Source organism: Pipistrellus kuhlii, unplaced genomic scaffold (assembly GCF_014108245.1).
Source record: "Pipistrellus kuhlii isolate mPipKuh1 unplaced genomic scaffold, mPipKuh1.p scaffold_m20_p_21, whole genome shotgun sequence".
NCBI lineage: Eukaryota > Metazoa > Chordata > Mammalia > Chiroptera > Vespertilionidae > Pipistrellus > Pipistrellus kuhlii.
Window position 1 is genome coordinate 3725965 of NW_023425520.1, and position 21370 is coordinate 3747334.

Below are 21370 nucleotides of genomic sequence, written 5' to 3' on the forward strand. Positions count from 1 at the left end.
CCAAGGTCACATACCTGGGTTGCGGGCTTGATCCCCAGTAGGGGTCGTGCAGGAGGCAGCTGATCAGTGATTTTCTCATCATTGATGTTTCTCTCTATCCCTCTCTTTTACTCTCTAAAATTCATAAAAATATTTTTAAAAAAATATTAATTGAGCATACCGACTTGTGTTGATTTCTGGGTTCTATGTTCTGTTCCACTAGCCTATATGTCTGTTCTTGTGCCAGTACCAGGCAGTTTTTAAAACAGTGGCTTTGTAGTGTAGCTTGATATCTGGAATTGTGATCCCTCCAACATTGTTCTTTCTCAAGATTGCTACAACTATTTGGGGTCTTTTTTATTCCAGTTGAATTTTTGGAGAATTTGTTCTAAGTCTTTAAAGTATGTCATTGGTATTTTAATGGGGATTTCATTGAATTTATAGATTGCTTTGGGTAGTATGAACCTTTAAACGATGTTGATTCTACCAATCCATGAACATGGTGTATTCTTCCATTTGTTCATGTCTTCCTCTATCTCTTATTTTAGCATCCTGAAATTTTCTGAGTACAGGTCTTTTGTCTCTTTGGGTAAATTTATTCCTGGGTATCTTAATTTTTTGTTGCAATAGTAAATGGGATTGCTTTTTTAATTTCTCTTTCTGAGTTCATTTTTGGTGTATAGAAAAGTCATAGACTTCTAGGTGTTAATTTTGTATCCTGCTACATTGCTGGATTAATTTATTAAGTCTTTTTTATGGAGTCTTTGGAGTTTTCTATGTACAATATCATGTCATCTGTGAAAAAGGACAGTTTTACTACTTCTTTTTCAATTTGGATGCCTTTTATTTATTTTTATCTGATCGCAATGGCTAGTGCTTCCAGCACTATGTTGAACAGGAGTGGTGAGAATGGGCATCTCTATATTGTTCCTGTTCTTAGGGGAGATGGTTTTAGTTTTTGCTCATTGAGTATGATGTTGGCTGTGCGTTTGTCATGTATGGTTTTTATTATGTTGAGATATGATCCTTCTATTCCCACCTTGCTGAGAGTTTTTATAAAGAAAGGGTGTTGGGCCAAAACCGGTTTGGCTCAATGGATAGAGTGTCGGCCTGTGGACTGAAAAATCCCAGGTTCGATTCTGGTGAAGGCATATACCTTGGTTGCGGGCACATCCCCAGTAGTGAGTGTGCAAGAGGCAGATGATCAATGATTCTCATCGATGTTTCTAACTCTCTATCCCTCTTCATCTCTGTAAAAAATCAATAAAAATATATTTTAAATAAAGAAAGGGTGATGGATTTTATCAAATGCTTTTTCTGCATCAATGAATATGATTATTTGGGTTTTATTTCTTAGTTTGTTTATGAGGTGTATCATATTTATTGATTTGCAGATCTTGTACCATCCTTGTATCCCCAGAAATTATCCCACTTGGTCATGGTGTCTGATCCTTCTAATGTAATGCTGGATCCGATTTACTAGAATTTTGTTGAGGATTTTGGCATCTATGTTCATGAGGGATATTGTTTTTATCTGGTTTTGGGATTAGGGTAATGCTGGCTTCGTAGAAAGAGCTTGGAAGTGCTCCTTCCTCTTGAATTTTTTTGAATAGTCTGAAGAAGATAGATTTTATTTCGTCTTTGAATGTTTGATAAAATTCCCCTGTGGCCCTAGCTGGTTTCGTTCAATGGATAGAGCGTCAGCCTGCAGACTGAAGGGTCCCGGATTCGATTCTGGTCAAGGGCATGTACCTTGGTTGCGGGCACATCCCCAGTGGAGGGTGTGCAGGAGGCAGCTGATCGATGTTTCTCTCTCATCAATGTTTCTAACTCTATCCTTCTCCCTTCCTTTCTGTAAAAAAAAAAATAAAAAAAATAAAAAAATAAAAAAAAAAATCAAAATATATTAAAAAACAAACAAACAACAACAACAAAAAGCTCCCCTGTGAAGCCGTCTTGTCCAGGGCTTTTGTTTGTTGGAAGTTTTTTGATTACTGCTTCAATTTCCTCCATAGTTATCAGCCTATTCGGATTTTTTTATTCCTCCTGGTTGAGTTTTGGAAGGTCATATTTTTTTAGGAATATACTCATTTCTTTTAGATTGACCCAGTTTGTTGGGTTAGAATTGCTCATAGTATTTTTTTACAGTTCTTAATATTTTTGTGGGGTCTGTTGTTTTACCTCTTTCATTTCTGATTTCGTTTATTTGGGTCCTCTTTGCTTCTTGGTAAGCCTGGCTAGAGGTTCATCAATCTTGTTTATCCTTTCAAAGAACCAGCTCTTGGTTTCATTAATCTTTTGTATTGTTTTGTTGGTCTCTATGTCATTTATTTCCGCTCTAATCTTTATTATTTCCTTTTTTAATTCTTCAAATTGCAGAGTTATATGGTTTATTACCAATCTTCCTTTCCTTTCCTTTCCTTTCCTTTCCTTTCCTTTCCTTTCCTTTCCTTTCCTTTCCTTTCCTTTCCTTTCCTTTCCTTTCCCCTTTCCTTTCCCCTTTCCTTTCTCCTTTTCTTTTCTCTTTTCTTTCCTTTCCTTCCTTCCTTCCTTCCTTCCTTCCTTCCTTCCTTCCTTCCTTCCTTCCTTCCTTCCTTCCTTCCTTCCTTCCTTCCTTCCTTCCCTCCCTCCCTTCCTTCCTTCCTTCCTTTCCCTCCTCCCTTCCCTCCCTCCCCTTCTCCCTCCCCTCCCCTCCCCTCCCCTCCCCTCCCCTCCCCTCCCCTCCCTCCCCTCCCCTCCCCTCCCCTCCCCTCCCCTCCCCTCCCCTCCCCCCTTCCTTCCTTCCTTCCTTCCTTCCTTCCTTCCAGGTTGGCCTGTAATGCTATGAACTTCCCTTTTAGGACTGTTTTCACTGTGTCCTAGAAATTTTGGATTGTTGTGTTTTCATTGTCATTTGTTTCCAAGATGTGTTTTATGTCTTCTTTGATCTCTTTGGTAATCCACTCTTTGTTTAATACTGTGCTATTCAGCCTCCAAGTGTTTGAATTTTTATGATTATTTTTATTGTAGTTGATTTCTAATTTATGCCATTGTGATCTGTGAAGATGCTTGATATGATTTCAATCCTCTTGAATTTGGAGAGACTTTGCCTGTGTCCCAATAAGTGGTCTGTCTTTGAAAATATTTCATGTGTACTGGAGAAGAACGTACATTCTGTAGTTCTGGGGTGGAATGTTCCAAAGATGTCGATTAAGTCCATCTGATCTAGTAAGTCATTTAGGATTGATGTTTCTTTGCTAATTTTTTGTCTAGAATATTATCCAGTGATGTTAATGGGTTGTTAAAGTCTCCTACTATGATTGTGTTGCTGTCAATTTCTCTCCTGATATCTTCCAGGATTTTTTTTTTAAATGTATTTGGGTGCTTCTGCATTGGGTGCATAAATGTTTACCTGAGTTATATCCTCTTGTTGTATCGACCCTTTAGAATTATGAAGTGTCCTTTCTTGTCTCTTGTTATGATCTTCACTTTGAGGTTTATTTTGTCAGATATAAGTATTGTTACCCCAGCTTTTTAAAAAATTTTGTTTGTCTGATAGATATTTTTCTATTCCTTCATTTCAGTCTGTGTGAGTCCCTTGTTCTGAGGTGGGTCTCCTGTAGATAGCATTTATATGGGTCATGCTTTCTTATCCATTCATTTACTCAATGTCTTTTGATTGGAGCATTTAATCTATTTACATTTAATGTTATTATTGATAGGTACTTGTTTGCAGCCATTTCTATACTTTATGCTTGTGTTCCTTCTTTCCTTTATATTTCTTCTTTTTGCAGCATTCCCTTTAGCATTTCTTGCTTTGCTGGTTTTGTAGTGATAACTCCTTTTGCCTTCTTTTTTTTTTTTTTGTCTTTTTTTTTTTTTTGTCTGCAAAGTTTCTGATTTCCCCTTCAATTTCGATTGATAGTCTTGCTGGATAGAGTATTCTTGGATTCAGTCCTTTGCTTTGTATCACTTTGTATACCTCCTTCCATTCCCTTCTATTGTAGCTTGATGTGTTTCTGTTGAGAAATCATTTGATAATCTGATGGGGGATCCTTTGTAGGTAGCACTCTGTATCTCTCTTGCAGCCTTTAAGATTCTCTCTTTGTCTTTAACATTTGCCATTGTAATTATGATGTGTCTTGGTGTATGTCTTTTGAGATTCATCTTGCGTGGGACTCTGTACTTGTGTAACTTTTTTCTTCCCCATATTGGAAGTTTTCTGCCATTATTTCTTCAAATAGATTTTCTAATCCTTGCTGCTCTTCTTGTCCTTCTGGCAGCCCTTTTATACATATGTTACTTAGTTTTGTGTTGTCCCAAAGCTCCTTTAGGCTCTCCTCCTGCTTTTTAATTTTTTTTCTCCAATTGCTGTTCAGATTGGGCTTGTTTCGCTACCTTATCTCCTAACTCTCTAATTCAGTCCTCTGCTTCTTCTAGCCTTCTGTTGAAACCTTCCATAGTTTTTTTTTATTGTAGCTATATCACTTTTTATTTCTTTCTGAATTTTGCATATGTTGTTGCTTTTCTCATCCATCCAGTGTTTGAACTATATTACCATTACTCTGAATTATTTTTCTGTCATGTTGCATGCTTCCGTTTCACTTATTTTCTTTCTTGGTAATTTCTCATTTCTTTTCCTCTGGGGATTGTTTCTAACTATCACCAGAAGGTTCAAACATCAAGTTGTGTGGGTCTGGGCCGTGTGCATTGGGAGTTTCGCACCACCTGAGTGTCGCTGAAGAGCTCCAACACCAAGACATGTGGCTGCCATGGATTGGTGGGAGCTGCACTGGCCCAGGATTAGAGTCACTGGCACTCAGTGTGGCCTCGTGCGCGCACCTAGAATTAGGGACTCTGCCTGCACTGTACTGAAAAAGAGACCCCACTGGTGTGTGTCAAAAATCAGAGTCCCCTAGTGCGCACTAGAAGTCAGAGTTCCCCTGTGCCAGCACTGAGAATTGAGTATCAGAGTCTCTGTTGCTTAGTGTGGCCTTGTGCCGAGAATCAGGGTCCCTGTGTGTGCATGCGCCAAGAATTGGAGTCACTGGCCCTTAGTGTGAATGAACTGGGGATCAGGGATCCCAGGCGTGCCTGATGAGAAACAGAGTGAAGTCACTGGTGCTCAGTGCTGCCTCTTGTGTGGAGAATCAGGGTCCCTGGTCTGCTTGGGGAACTGGGTTGCCTAGTTGCACTGCATTGGCAGGAGGTCCATTCCTGTGCTGCGGAAAACAGAATTCCGTGTGTGCTTGCCAAAAATCAAAGACAGGCGGCACTGCCACCCTGTGTGGGCATGGAGTTTGGTCACATGATTGTGTTGCAGGAAATAGATTCCCAGTGTCCATGCATGTGCTCAGGCTCAAATTCCCATAGCGGAACTGCAGCCCTATCACTGGTTTTAAGAATACAGTGAATTTTATTCATTTGTAGTTGCTGTTTTTCAGTTGGTTTTTATTCTTTCGCTATTTTTTGTTGATTGTTTTTGTTTTTGTAATGTTAAAAAGAGAAGAGTTGAGTTCCTCTCTCTTAAAAGAGACAACTGAAGCCTTTTGGTGCTATACAGCTGTGAGTGTACCTCTAAAGTACTTATTTGTACCACCAATCCCTTTCATATTGCTCTGTGTATATACAAAAGTGATCCAAACGTCTTTTGTCTTTCCAAAGGCATGCCATGTATCAGCAGAACAAAGAAAACTTCCAGGATGAGTGCACTAAGCTTCTGGTTGGCAATATTGTCATAACCCGATACAACAATCGCACCTATCGGATTGATGATGTCGATTGGAATAAGACTCCAAAAGATAGCTTCACAATGTCTGATGGGAAGGAGATCTCATTCTTGGAATACTACAGGTAGAGAGAATAGACTGGGCGTGGTTGGGCGGGGACATAGTCTGCCATTCTGTAGCAGCATATTGAGTTCCATAGTGGCATACAGTGGGATACTTTTAAAAGAATTACATTGGTAATGCACATAAGAATGAATTTACTCCTTTGTGGGATTGGACCTGATTATGCTACCCTTACAGTTTCATTCCTTTTAGTACTTTTGGAAGTTATTTCATAATTTATCTCATAGGTTTGGATTGTATTTCCTTTGCTGGTTTTATTAGAAGTCTGGTTGGAGAGATTAAATGCAAATCATTAATCATTCAACTATCATTTTGCCTTTCTAGTTGCCTAAGCCCTTTAACCTGATGCAGTTTTAAACAGTCTTTCCAAGGGGGATGGGGGTGGGTAGTGGGTAAGGTGACCAGACGTCCCACTTTTGGCGGGACAGTCCCGATTTTTAACAATTTGTCCCACGTCCCACGGCGTTTTAAAAAAGTCCCGATTTTTTGAAAGATTCTTTTAAATCTTTTAGACTTTTTTAAAACGCCACGGGATGCAGGACAAATTGTTAAAAATGGGACGTCTGGTCACCTTAGTAATGGGGGAATAAGGACACATATGTAACACCTTAATCAATAAAGAAATTTAAAAAAAAATAGTCTTTCTGTGACCATTAGCCTGTTTCTCCTCTGTTTAATTGCAACAATAATTTGAACCTACATTTTCCAGTTATATAAATATGCTATGATGAGTTTCCAGTGGGCCCTTGACAAGGGTATTAGGCAAATTTGTACCTCAGTCTGGTTTTAAGAGACTCAGATTATGTTGCTATGAGAGTAGTGATACTGCTTTTGAACTTTTTTCCTGCTTTTGTCCTACTGTAGCAAAAACTATGGGATTACAATTAAGGAAGAGGACCAGCCACTGTTGATCCACAGGCCCAGTGAGAGACAGAATAACCAGGGGATGGTGAGTGAGGGGTGCCCATCGGACGCTCTTGGCCTTCCTCACAGCCCTAGGCGCCAAGAAGCAATGGCTACAGTGTGCTTGGGGAAGCTGTTGCAGAGTTTTGTCTGTCTCCTAGCCATAGGGGCTACCTCCATAGGACTTGCTTTTGAGATTTACATGAGAAGCTAAATATTCATTTGAGCTAATTAGATTAAGCAATCAGCAGAATTTGTTGCAAAAGAAGATTAAAACACTGGATTCATTAGGGAAGTTTTAGACATTTTAAGAGGACTGGGACCAGAGCAAAGTGCCTTGACACCTGACTCTTCTGTTTTAAGTGTGAGTGCTGAAGATTGATAAGCTAAGATAAGGTAGAGGCACCAGCTTGGTAGAATGTGTTGTCTTGGCTTGTCTGGAGGCTCAAGAAGATTGGAAATTTTTTTTCTAGTTCTTGCTCTCCTTTTGATGCTCAATATTTTTTCTTTTACCTAATACAACAGCTATGAGTATTGTGACTGAAGGTAAAAGGATAAAGTACTTACAGTGTTTCACTGCCCTTTGGGGTTTTATATTCTTTAGTTTGCCAGTGATAGCCCTGCAGGGCCAGCACTGGGGATAGCATGTCCTGTACAGGCCAGAGAACAGGATGCTCTTTTCCTGCTTTATTTTCCCTCTCTGTTATCTATTCAAAGCTGCTGAAAGGTGAAATCCTGCTGCTGCCTGAGCTTTCCTTCATGACTGGAATCCCTGAGAGGATGAAGAAGGACTTCAGGGCTATGAAGGTGAGAAATGCCTGCTCTGAGTGGGAGACCTTTTCAAGAGAAGATTGAGCCAGAATTGTGCTAGGTTTGCATCTTTACCTGGGCAGTTCCATTCTTCCAAGCTTTAGTTTTCCTTTCTGTAAAACATGATCCATCCATCTCCCTTCTCGCACACTGGAAAAGCCAATCAGAACTTCCTTTTGAAGGTTATTACAACAGTAGAGTGACTGGAACATAAGGTAAAAGGAAACATAATTCACTCTTTCCAAGCAGATAGATGACTGCAAACTGGTCATTTGATCATAAATGAGATTCTTTGGGAGCACTACATTTTTTTAAACATTTTTATAAACCTTCAGTTTATTTGAAGGGATGGAGGAGTTAATGTAGGAAAAAGCGAGTCAGAGGATGAGGTCAGAAGTTTATCTTGTGGGGCCTGGGAGTATCCTGGAAGTTTTAGGCTCAGTTTCTGTAGGAAATAGGAGCAAAGATGGGTCCAGACTCCTGAGTGCTTCATCTCCACACTCCGTGACTCCTGGGGCTTTCCACAATCAAGATACCTGCTGCCTCCCTTTGCCAATCCATGTCTATCTTATCCTGGGACCTTGTTTTTCTCAGATGTCACATATTATTTTTAGTAACATCATAAAGCATCTGAAGTGATGCTTAAATTCACGTAGGAGTTTTCTTTTTTATTTACCTTCTGATACTTGTGCTTTTAATATGTGGGTCAAGGTTTCTTCCTTACAACTACCAGTTGCTTAATGACTTTATAATCACAAAGCTATCTTTATAGTTCCATAGACTTACTGACCCTGACTGCCTCCCAGGGAACAACGGCTGTATAATTTATTAGTCCCAGAAGAATAAAGAAAGAACTCACTTATATGATTCAGAATCTTCATACAAACTTGTTAGATATTCATTCAACAATAAATACTTAGAAAGCAACTACCCTGAACTAATCTCTTGACAAAAAAACAATAACATGTTGACATTAAAGGGCTGGTCTTTCATTTTGTTTTGTTTAGCTGCGTGTCTGGCACAGGGCATTTCCCCCCAAATGTTAAATAGGTAAAATCAAGCCCCCCTTGCTCCTGTTTCATAGAATCTTTTAGAAATCTTAAGTTTAGAACATAGCTTTGAAAAAGAGATAAGACTTAGATGCCATGAGGGAGAAACAATAACATTTAAAATTCTTGTACGATTTAAAAATTTAATCTTACACTTTATTGACATTACTGAGAGTATTTATTAAAGTCCTTAAAGATATTTGAAAATTTCTACGGATTTGAATGTGAAGGAGGTTTCTTATGGAACATTTATGGTTCATTGGGATTTATTTAACCTCATATTGAAGAAAGTAATACAACTAATTATATCCATTTTAATTTTATTTAGGATTTGACCCAGCAGATCAACCTGAGCCCCAAACAGCACCATAAAGCTTTGAAATGCTTGATACAGAGAATTTCGAAGAATGAGATAGCCAGTAGTGAACTAACACGTTGGGGACTCTATCTGCAGGATGATGTACATAAGGTAACCCAGAAGATGTGATGGGATAGGAAAACAGGGATTTCAGAACTTTGTGAGACTAACTGATAACTTCCTAGATTATCTTTATTTTGGAGTTCTTGCTGTTAATTTCTAGTCAGTTACATAGCAAAGGAATATTGACTTAAATTTTATCTCATTTTCAGTTTTCCAGTCCAAATTACTTTCATAAGCATAAGATGAGTCTGATTCTTTATACTCTTGCTAATAGGAGTATTGTTATTCATTGTTAAAATTAAAAAATATTTGATCATAGATAAAATACAATCTTTTAAAAAAAAAAAGTAAACAGTAAAAGTCATACAAAGTAAAAATTCTCCATAATTACACTTCCTCAGAGATAATCACTACTGAGTGTGGACTCATTCAATTTTGTATGGTGTGTATCTTGCAATTTATTTTTTTGCAAAATAGGATTATATTACATGTAGTTAAAAAGTGATTTTAAAGGTTGTAAAGTAGTCCATCGTACTGATATATCATTAACCTAGTTATCTTTCTATTTAGGGGAAACTGATTTGTTATTCTTCACTTTAATTTGTTCTCTTATTATGTTTATGCCTTTTCGTTTCAGCTTTCTCTTTGTATAAAGTAGAATAGTAGTTTATGTTCAGCATTATTAAGAAACTTTACCTTTAATTTTTAAAAAATATTTTTTTATTAATTTCAGAGAGGAAGAGAGAGGAAGATAGAAGCATCAATGATGAGGGAGAATCATTGATCGGCTGCCTCATGCATGCTCACACTTGGGATCAAGCCTGCAATCTGGACATGTGCCTGACTGGGAAACGAACCCGTGACCTTCTGGTTCATAGGTCACTCAACCACTGAGCCATGCTGGCTGGGCTTTTCCTTTAATTTTTAATTTTTCCCTTAAAATATATTTAAAGATTATGCTCCTGTTAACTTTAAAATTATAGTTATTTTACATGTATTCTCTGCTTCTAAAAAGGTAATGTTTTCTAATCCCTTTATTAGGAGACTGTGTTGGAAGCTTCAATAACTAAACAGCAATGCCTATAAAAATTTTACCTGCATATGTCCAGGATTTTTATTGACATATTCTAACTGCTAGCAGCTTCATTTTCCTGCCATTTCTAGAAGTTGTAATGGGCAAGTCTATGTTGTGGAGCTGACCAGACCCCGGAGAGAATAATGTTAGTGTTTTCCTAAATAGTGTTTGCAGATGGCTCATGTCATAGATACTTTCTTTTCTGTTTAGATTGAAGGACGTGTTCTTCCAATGGAAAGAATCAACTTAAGAAATACTTCATTTATCACATCTCAGGAAGTAAACTGGATTAAGGAAATAACCAGGGACCTCTCTATCTTGACTGTAAGTGATTTTCAAGGTGGTAAAGAGAAGACCAGTATTCCTAAAATGGTGGAAATTAGGAAGAGGGAATGGTTTAGTGTCCTCTTTTTGAGAGAAAGTTTCAACTGAATTCCCATCCTTAATTATCAACTAAACAGGGTCCTTTAAAGAGAGTAAGCTATTTGATAGATTAAGAGTTGTTAGAGGTAAGCCCTTTGTTTGATCAAGGACTTAGGAAAAGAACATAAATTGCATATAGCGCCAGCCTACCACTTACTCTTTCTTTCCCCATTTTCCCTGGGGGTTCCTAGAAGGTGTTTGTTTGTTTGTTTGTTTGTTTGTTTGTTTTTAGAAGGTGTTTTTATTCGGAGACAAGCAGAATTAAAATTTTCCTACCAAGAAAACCAAAGAACAAAATGGTATATAATTATTTTGAAATGTTTCAGCTAACTTGGACTTTATAGCCACACAAAAAGTACACACATCTGTTTCTAAAACTTTTCATTGAAATACAATATATTTAAAGAAAAAAACTACACTTTCAAGTGTATAGCTGATGAATTTTCACAAATTAAATAGACCTGAATGATCCACACCAAGGGTTAAGAAACAACTTTACCAGTGTCCCGAAGCACCCATCCATGCTCCTAGTTACTATCTACCTCTCACCTTACATACCAAGAATAGCCACTACCCTGGCTTCTCACAACATAGATTTGTTTCAGCTGTTTTAAATCATACAGTAAACATTCTTGTATGTGCAGCTTTATTTCTTCAACCTTGTATTAGTATTACCCATATTATTAGGTCTGGTTTTAGAGCTGCTATTCTCGTTGCAGTATAGTATAGTATAGTATAGTATAGTATAGTATAGTATAGTATTCTGTGCCTCAATTTACTTATCACACACACACATCTGTGTTGTAATAGGAAGTAGATAAGGCAGGACTCAAGCTGAGAGAGTAAAAAGCAATTTATTTTCTAATAACATTTCCGAGATATGAGTCTGGAGTGTTCAAGTTACGGGAAGTACTAAAAGCAGCTTGTGGTGGTTGTTCCTAGGTCCCCATGCACTTCTGGGCACTCTTTTACCCGAAGAGAGCAATGGACCAGGCCCAAGAACTGGTAACCATGTTAGAGAAGGTAGCTGGCCCCATTGGCATGCGCTTGAGCCCTCCGGCCTGGATTGAACTAAAGGATGATCGAATAGAGACCTATGTCAGAACCATTCAATCCATGTTGCGAGCTGAGGTAATAAATTAATTTAATTTGAGTAGATTTATAGGATGCATGTTCTAAAACACTTTAAATACTTGATTTTATTTTATTTTTATTTTAAACAGATTTTATTTTATTTATTTATTTATTTTTAAATATATTTTTTTATTGATATTTTACAGAGAGGAGGAAGGGAGAGGGATAGAGAGCTAGAAACGCCGAGGAGAGAGAAACATCGACCAGCTGCCTCTTGCACATCCCTTACCGGGGATATGCCCACAACCAACGTACATGCCCTTGACCAGAAGCGAACCTGGGACCTTTCAGTCCGCAGAGCCAAACCGGTTTCGGCTGAATACTTGCTTTTAAATAACTTTGGTTATCAATTAGTCCAGAAACCTGTGTCCTATTTATCTACACATGAAATACTGAACTGCCCCGAAAGGCTAAGAAAGTAGCCTTTCCCTGACTGGTGTGGCTCAGTTGATTGGATGTTGTCCTGTCACCAAAAGGTTGCTGGTTTGATTGCAGGTTTGATCCCAGGTAGGGAGCATGCAGGAGGTAGCTGATCCATGTTTTGCTCTCACATTTATGTTTCTCTCCCTATTCCTTCCTTTCTCTCTAAAAAGAGAAAAAAATCAATTAAAAAAAGAAGGGAAGAAGAGAAAATAGCCATCATATCCTTCAGTTAATTTTGCTTTTCTCATTTTATGTTGGCACTCTTACTCACTGTAGTGTTCTGTTCATCACATAATTGACTCAGAATAGCTGACTTAACTTTAGTTCGTTATCTGTATAGAACATGTCGTGCTCAGAAAGCAACTTCTTGGGCCAGGTGCCATCTTGCACGATTCAATACTGAGCTGTTCCAGTCTAGTCTGGTTCTAGATTCAAATTGCTCTAGTGATGAACTTGGCAGATGGCCCATCAGCTCCATGCTGATAGTGAATCAGGATCACTGGAGCTGAACAGGTCATAGTCCTCACATCTCAGTTGTTGAGACCTGCAGTTCTTATCTGTATGTACATAAAACAGGAAGAATATTAAGGAGGAAACAAAAGCGGAGGAAAGATTTTATAAGTAATTAGTCCTTGAAGATTGGTTCTTGTGAAATTAATACTAGAATTATATTAATTTCCTCCTGACTGTTCATGCCTATGTACTTTGCTGTGGCCTCCCTCCCCCCAGGCCTGGTCGTTGATAAAGTCTGCCCTGTTTTAAAAACAAAATAAAAACAGCCCTAGTCAGTTTGGCTCAATGGATGGAGCATCAGCCTGCAGACTCAAGGTTCCCAGGTTCGATTCTGGTCAAGGGCATGTATCTTGGTTGCGGGCATATCCCTGGTAGGAGGAATGCAGGAGGCAGCTGATTGATGTTTCTTTCTCATTGATGTTTCTAACACTCTCTCTCTCCCTCTCCCTTCTTCTCTGTAAAATAAATAAATAAATAAATAAATAAATAAATAAATAAATAAAATATATTTAAAAAACAAAAAAAATCTAACAGTTTAGCGCATCAACTCCCTCATTTCATAACTTCTCTTGTTCTCTTCTGGAGTGTGTGTTGCTAACGGCTTTCATGCAGCATGGATATGAGTTTCATTCACAGTGTTTACCAGATTTAACTCATATTGGTCTTATCTGTCTCTCTGTAATCTCTATGGTATTCTGTTTTATTATGCTCTTTGTTAGAGGTCACAAATTCAGATGTCTACTGGAGCCAGATGAATAACACAGGTGAGTGGAGTGGGCCAGGAGGGGACTGTAATGAACCAAAGACTAAACCCCATAACTGCAGATTAAAAAAAAAGCCCAGCATTGTCAAATTGATTTTTAATTTGTTTTTAATAGAAGCCAAAAATCTAGATTTGCATATATATGCATCTCCCTATGTTTAAATGTTAAAACTTAAAAACTTACAAGTCAATATAAGGACTGAAAAGCCACATCAATTGGCTAGATTCAGCCCATAAGCTCCCTATGTGCAGCCTTTGTTCCACATGACTTTGGAAGTTCTTTGATGTGGTTGCTGGAATGTCCTCTGAGAAGTCTTAATCTAACACGAATCTTGAATTGGAATAGAATACTATTGGTTCACCATTTATAGCCATTTTTGCTATAAAGGATTGTCAACTTTATTTCACTGGAGTACCACTTTTCTTTATTCACACTTTAAAAGATCCTCTGGGTTTTAAAAAATATATTTTTATTGATTTGATAGAGAAAGGGAGAGGGGAGAAAGATAGAAACATCAATGATAGCTGTCTCCCGCACACCCCATACCGAGGATCAAGCCCACAATCCGGGCATATGCCCTGACTATGAATCCAGCCAAGACCTTCTGGTTCATAGGTCCATGCGCAACCACTGAGCCATGCCATCTGGGCAAAAGATCCTCTGTTTTTAATACTGGATCTCCAAAGCAGTGAGGGATAGAGCATGCTGATATGAGATGTGCTGCTGACAAAATCATTCTTTCTCCTAATCAGAGAGTAGGAGAAAAAGAGCTACTTACAGGTTTGGCAATAGCTTCATTTCCATCTGCATTTGGCCCTGATTGCTTTTTGTGGTATTGTATTCCATGTGTTCTCAGTTAAAGTTCTGTGGTATGAAGGTAATAAGGTACTTGGTTTACTAAAGAGAGTGGTAAAAATATTACAGAGACTTGAAAAGAGCAAGTAATAAGTAACCCTTGCATATGTTCAAGTCTGGCCCTTTTCTAGGCATCTTAAGTCTCCTAATAAATAAAAGGTAATCTGCTCTTGATAATTTTTGGTAACATATTACATGTTTATGCAAAGAACCCCTGGACCCAACACTCAGGTTCAAGGACCCATTTCTGTGGTAGAATGTCCACCATCTTTGTTTCATTCCTTTCTCTTCCTTAAAGGTGCCTTGGCTTTGCAGACTCTCAAACTGCCTCTGACTGAGCCCTGTCAGAGTTCCCAAGCCAAACTTATATGTACTTTATCTCCTCAAGGGGAAGATACAGATGGTTGTGTGCATCATCATGGGCACACGTGACGATCTCTATGGGGCCATTAAAAAGCTGTGCTGTGTGCAAGCTCCAGTGCCTTCGCAGGTGAGTGGGAGCTGGGCAGGAGGCAGAGATGGAAACAAGCTTCCCTTGAGGCTTGGAAAAAAAGGGATAGATACATGTGTACAAAAGTACTCAAGTAACTATTAGAATGTAGTATGTGAACATCCTCCTTTAAAGCCTGCCCCTCATTAGAGGAACCGGGAGAATAGCAGATGCTCTTCATAAACGTTGCCTTCATATTCTCAAATGAGTACTTTGCTTGTTTCATGATGAGTCTCTAGGTGGTTTCACATGATTGGGTTCTGAGAGTATAGGCTTCACTCAAAGAGGGGAAAGCTTCCCCGGCCAGTGTGCTTTAATGGGTTGGAGCATTGTTCCATGCACTGAAAGGCTGTCAGTTCATTTCCCAGTCAGGGCACATACCTAGGTTGTGGGTTCTATTCCCAGTGGGGGCACATATGGGAGGCAACCAATCAGTGTTTCTCTCATATACCAGTGTTTCTTCCTCCCTCCCTCCCTCCCTCCTCCTCCTTCTCCCCCTCCTCACATCCCTCTTTAAAATCAGTAAAACATATCATTGAGTGAGGATTTTTTTTTTAAAAAAGAGGGGAAAGCTGTTCTCCCATGGAGACTGAAAAAAAAAATTTTACTCTCCATGAGATTTTCGCCTGCCAAGAAACTCTAGAATTAGAACTACCAGTATTAATACAGTGTTTTAACTGCTAACCAAAGGTTTTTAAAACAAATGTAGTATATACTTTGAATTATTTAAATTTTCTGAGAGGTTGATAGTGTTCTCTTTCCTCATATTTTGTTTGGACCCTTTATAGGTCATCAATGTCCGAACCATTGGTCAGCCCACCAAGCTTCGGAGTGTGGCCCAGAAAATTTTACTGCAGATTAACTGTAAATTGGGTGGTGAGCTCTGGGGAGTAGATATTCCTCTGGTGAGTGATGCCGATATATGTCTTCTTTCAGTTTAACCTGCCTAGCTATTTTTCTCAGAGTTAGCCATAGTTTCAGTGCTTAGTAGTCTAAACAGTTCATTGCCTATTTTTAGATAGCTCATGAGCTAAGAATGGTTTTTGTAGTTTTTAATGGTGAAACAAAAATAAGGCTAACATTTTCTGACACGTGAAAATTATGTGAAACTTGCCCTAGCCAATTTGGCTCAATGGAGAGAGCGTTGGCCTGCAGACCAAAGGGCCCTGGTTTGATTCCGGTCAAGGGCATGTGCCACAGTTGCAGGCTCCTCCCTTACCTGGGCCTTGGTTGGGGTTCGTGCAGGTGGCAACCAATGTATGTGTTACTCTCACATCTCAGATATTTCTCTCTGTCTTTAACTCTCTCTAAAAATCAATGGAAAATTATCCTTGGATTAGGATTAAAAAAAAATTATGTGAAGTTCAGTTATCAGCATTCTTAAATACATTGTTATTGGAACATAATCATATTTCTTTACCTATTATCTGTGGCTTCTTTCATGCTGTGATGGCAGAATTGAATAGACCTTCACACAACATGTGGCTCACAAAGCCTAAGACATTCATTCACTCTTTATTTTTATTTAAAAAATATATATTTTATTGATTTTACACAGAGAGGAATTGAGAGGGACAGAGAGTTAGAAACATCAATGAGAGAGAAACATCGACCAGCTGCCTCCTGCACACCCCCTACTGGGGATGTGCCCGCAGCCAATGTACATGCCCTTAACCGGAATCAAACCTGGGACCCTTCAGTTCACAGACCGATGCTCTATCCACTGAGCCAAACCAGTTTCGGCTCATTCACTCTTTACAGAAATCATTTGCTGATCCCTGGTCTAGATCACTGACGGATTCTAATTTATCTTCCTTTCCCAGAATTTATTTTCATATGTTGCTTTGAGATTCAGATAATAATTAAGGATGGGTTGATGGATCACTTGGGGATTTTGATTAGTTTTTTTGTTTTCTAACACAGAAACAATTAATGGTAGTCGGGATGGATGTTTACCATGACCCTGGCAAAGGCATGCGCTCCGTGGTTGGCTTTGTGGCAAGCATCAACCTGTAAGTATTCTTCATTGTGCCATTTTGATACCTAATCTTATTATAAATACAGCAAATGTTTTCTTGGTATTTGTATTATAGTGTATTGCCTTTTACCTAATACATAAAAGTACACTCAAGAGTTTCCTCCTCTATCTTCCTGTGAAATTAGTTTACCAGTCTATTTACCAAACTTGTCATATGTGTAAGTCTATTTTCTGGCTACAGTGCCGTCTCCTTAAGAATGGGGACTATGTCTTGTCGGTGATTATGTTTTAACTCCAGAAGTAAGGGGAGTTTTTTGTTTATTTTTTCTGATTGTAAAAATAAGGCATGGTCATGCAAATATCTTTAGAAATTAGGAAGTGAGTTTTTCATGGTTCATCTTCCTTCAGCCATTACCTAAGGTTTGATGTATATGTACTTTCAGATTCTCTACTAACACACATAGGTGCTGTATGTATGGATATACAAGTGGCATGGTACCGTGTATACTCTTGCTCAGCTTGATTTTTGTACTTAAACTGTGTATGTTGGACAGTGTCCCATCAATAAAAGCAAATTCTCTTTAACTGTTTTATGGAGTTTATTGTATACCATAGCACTATTTACTTAACTAGTCCTCAGTTGGTGGATATCAATGTTGTCCCATTTTTTTAACTGGAAGCAGTTTTATAGCAAATATCCACAATTATACTTATATTTTCCCCCACATCACTTTGTGTTTTTACATGTGACATAAATGCATTTACTACTTGGAGTTGGATTGGTGCATAGAAACCTGTGTGTGCTAACATTCAGCCTGTGGGCCTTCCTCTGTGAGAGTGTTTATCCTCTTGTCTTTCTCTTTCTTACTGTCTCCACCCCAGCACCCTCACAAAATGGTATTCACGAGTAGTATTCCAGATGCCTCATCAAGAGATTGTGGATAGCCTGAAGCTGTGCCTGGTGGGTTCCTTAAAAAAGTTTTATGAGGTGAGGACAATGTCACTTCTAAAGTTTTGGGATTTTGAAGGACTGCCTACCTGAGCATGTTAAGAGGAAGTGTGACTTAGTGGAAGGGATCCCACATTGAAGGTGAGTCTCTTTGAACAGACTGAAGAGTTAGTCATGTTGAACAGGACTGCCTTCAGGCTGCTGCTTGTACACAGCAGCTTAAAGAGCTAAATCTCTGAATTGGTTTGGTAAGTAGTGATTATTTCCCATGTTGTCAGCCTGATGCCTATAGACATCGACTTCATGCCCTTATCAGGGAAACTGAGAATAAATATCAGCAATAAAGCAGTATATGACTTTACTCAGCTTTATGGCTGTCATTAGGCGCTGCTGGCTCTTTTCATTTTGGTTCAAGACAAATGCCTCCCTCTAAATCACCCCTAGAACTCAAAGGAATGCTAACCCTGGAGAATTACTATCATTAAGCTGATACAGGGTGTGGGAAAATGAACAAGCAAAATACTGGGTTTTTCCTTGGCCAATACATCAAAGGGAGCATTGATACAGTAACTTTCATTTGCTAGGGTCAGAGTTAGCCCTTTGCATGAAGATTAACCAGCAAGAAATTTAATAATTTCATGTTCTTAAAGTCAGTCTCTAGTATTCTATCTTGTTTCTTTTTAGAGTAACATTTCTTATGGTGTCCTCAAATAGCTTGGTACTATTTCAGGATTGATTGGAGGTTATGTAGAAAATAAGTTGATTTTTTGTCTCTAAGGAGTTCCATGTGATATGTTGTTTTGCTACCAGGTTCTAACACACCTTTCTTTTTCTTGTGATTGCTTTCCTTCAAAGTTCTGTCTGTCTTTTAGGCCCATGCTTGAAAGTTACTTCTGTTCAGCCTTTCCCTTTGCCCCCCACTGCTCCAGCCCTTAGCTAGACTTTTATCTTTACGTTTCTCTCCCAAGGCCCTTAGTTTATATTCTGTGTAGTAATTAGCACATCATGTCTTTTATTACTTGGATCCTTGTGTAACTTTCCCTCTGGGTTGCAAATTACTTGAGCACTGTTTGGTTATTGATGGCTGTGTAACAGATTACTGTAAAACTTAGTGACATGCAGGGAGCATTTATGGCATCATGGTCAGGCAGTTGGACAGGGCACAGTGGGCTCTACTCTCTCTCCATATGGGCCTCCTCCTGTGGTCTTTCCATCTGCTAATTTGGGCTTCCTCAGCCTAATATCTGGGTTCAAGCCATGAGTGTTCCAAGAAATTGAGAGAACAGGTGCAAGTCATGTTGCCTTTTATACCTCAGCCTGGAAAATCATGAAGTATCAGTTCCACTGCATTCTTTTTGTTGAGTAGTTTCATTCTGAATATTCCTAACATTTGGAGAAGCCAGCAAACCTCAGTTTTGCCAGAGAGGGTGGAAACATCATCAGGCCTTAGGAACTCTAACATAAATATTTTAAAATATAGTTTCCTGTGTAGAGATTGTTGTGGGTTGAATTGTGCCCCCAAACCCAAACGATGTTGAAGTCCTACCAGTGAATGTAACCTTATTGGGAAATAGGATCTTCACTAGTACATATGATCAGATTCAGATGAGGTCATTAGAGAGGGCCCTAATCCATATGACTATGTTCTTATGAAAAGAGATTTTGATTTTGATACAGAAACAAACACATGTAGAATAAAGACAATGTGAAGGCACAGGGAGATCACAGTCTACAAGCCAAGGAACACCTGGAGCAACCAGGAGCTAGGAGGGAGACTCTCAAAAGCTTCAGGAGGAATCAACCCTATCAGCGCCTTGTGTTTAGACTTCTAACCTAGAGGCCTGGGTGATAGTCCATTTCTGTTGTTTAAGCCACCCAGTTAGTGGCACTTCATTACAGCAGCTCTAGCAAATGAGTACGTGCCCAGCTTCTGACACCTGCCATTGCAGTCCTGATCCAGGAACCACCGCATCAGGTAGGAAAGAGTGTTACACTCATGTGTGGGAAACAACGAAAAGAATCGTGGTTTTTTTGTTAGTTTCTTCTTCTTCTTCTTCTTTTTTTTAATGCCAGGGAGGAAAGGCCAGCTGGGGGCAAGATCTGGAGCCAGTTTTGCCTGTTGGTAGGCACCTGGGGCTTTCCACGCTAGTGACCTGGATCTGGCTGAAATTGTTCTTCTAGTTTGTTCGGCTATCTCAGTTTCTCCATTCCACTTGCCAAGGAATTTTCCTACCTTTTTGCTATCCTGCCTCATATTTTTCTCTGATCATTATTCTTGAATTTCTTAAACTTTCTTTTCTTTTTTATAACCTTTAGAACATAGTGATTTTTGTTTTGGAGAGAAAAGTGAAATATTTTCTATTTGCTCTTTGCACCCTCCTCTGTGCCTGGAAAGTTGGCCCATGTTGATTACATCATTGGCTCCCTTGCCTAGTTTCTGGTTGGTTTAGCTAGTGAGAGACAGTTTTAAAGGACTGGGAAAGTTATTGTTATGTCTGCGTCCTTTTCACCCCAGCCCCTTCTCTAGATCAATAGAGAAAGGGAAAATACCTATCTAACGAGACCTTCCTTCACCCCACTCATGTTGAGTGTGACCCCACTCATGGAGAGAATAAAGAAAGGGAATGTTATTTATTATTATTATTTTTGTTTCTTTTTAGAGTAATATATCTTATGGTGTCCCTCAAATAGCTTGATACTGTTTTAGGATTGATTGGAGGTTATGTAGAAAATAAGTTGAATTTTATAATATAAAATAAAATAAATAAATACATTAAATAAAATAGTTGGTTTAGAGTACTTGTCTAGTAAAACCAACATTGGTGACAATTTTTATTGACTACTTTTTTTTTTCATGTGTATGGACCATACTTCGTTGGCATGCCTCAGAAATTTTTATTGGAAACTGGACATTTTTAGTATAATGTGGCAACTCTATAAATTATTGTATCTCCACTCCCAAAAATTGTTGTGAATCCTGTTTGTTTGATGAGTTTCTTGGCCTGATTCTGTGATCTCTGTAATCTGAACTGTGCATAGCCACTGAAATCTCCTAATGCTTACCTTATTCAGCTAATGACTTCACAAATATTTCTTTATATGTCTTGAACTTGTTCTGCCCCCCACCAGGGACTGATAGCTTGTTTTCACATTACCAGTAGTGAAGCTGCAAAGTGTAAAAACTACTTCAAAGAAAACTACTTCATAGAACAAGTTTAAACACCTGGAAATCATAGTCTCAGCCATTTTTATTGAATAAGTGCTCTTCAAATTGTTGCAAGACTCCGATTAATATCAGTAACTATAAAAAAGTGGATTTTGACCATTTTTGCAGTGTACTTCTTGCTTAATGGAGTAACTGATTTTTGGAAGTCCTTTTCCATTCAAGAAGTTTTTCCTGAGGAGTGCTTTTCATAATCTTCGTGTTTTCTAGATGGACAGTGATCAGAGTTTAGAACCCACTTAGGGGGTACCAAAGGGCTACGTCTTAAGAAAAGAGTGACTGAGAAGTTTATAAGTTCTTAGAGCAACTACAGCTCATTCTTGAATTTTTTCAGTTCATAAAATCAGATATGCTAACCCACAGTGCTAATGTTCCAAAATTTTTCGTACTCCAGACACCTTAAATCTCCTCTGCATAAAAAACATTGTTCTAAGCCCTACACTCTTTCTGTTAACAGTATTATAAGTACTATGTTGGCATACAGCATTTAAAAAGAAATATATTAAACATATATACACATATGTATGTGTGTATGTATAGATAGATATGC

General features: G+C 38.5%; 1 protein-coding gene across 1 annotated transcript in view; it reads left to right on the forward strand.

The window, feature by feature from the left end:
- PIWIL2 (piwi like RNA-mediated gene silencing 2) overlaps nt 1-21370 on the forward strand; it is a 68138-nt gene that overhangs the window by 22504 nt on the left and 24264 nt on the right. The window contains exons 10-19 of the mRNA XM_036450627.2: nt 5623-5811; nt 6675-6759; nt 7431-7520; nt 8901-9041; nt 10279-10392; nt 11434-11622; nt 14569-14670; nt 15459-15575; nt 16594-16682; nt 17531-17636. Coding sequence (XP_036306520.2) covers nt 5623-5811; nt 6675-6759; nt 7431-7520; nt 8901-9041; nt 10279-10392; nt 11434-11622; nt 14569-14670; nt 15459-15575; nt 16594-16682; nt 17531-17636 — 1222 coding nt within the window. The remainder of the gene's footprint in view (nt 1-5622; nt 5812-6674; nt 6760-7430; nt 7521-8900; nt 9042-10278; nt 10393-11433; nt 11623-14568; nt 14671-15458; nt 15576-16593; nt 16683-17530; nt 17637-21370) is intronic.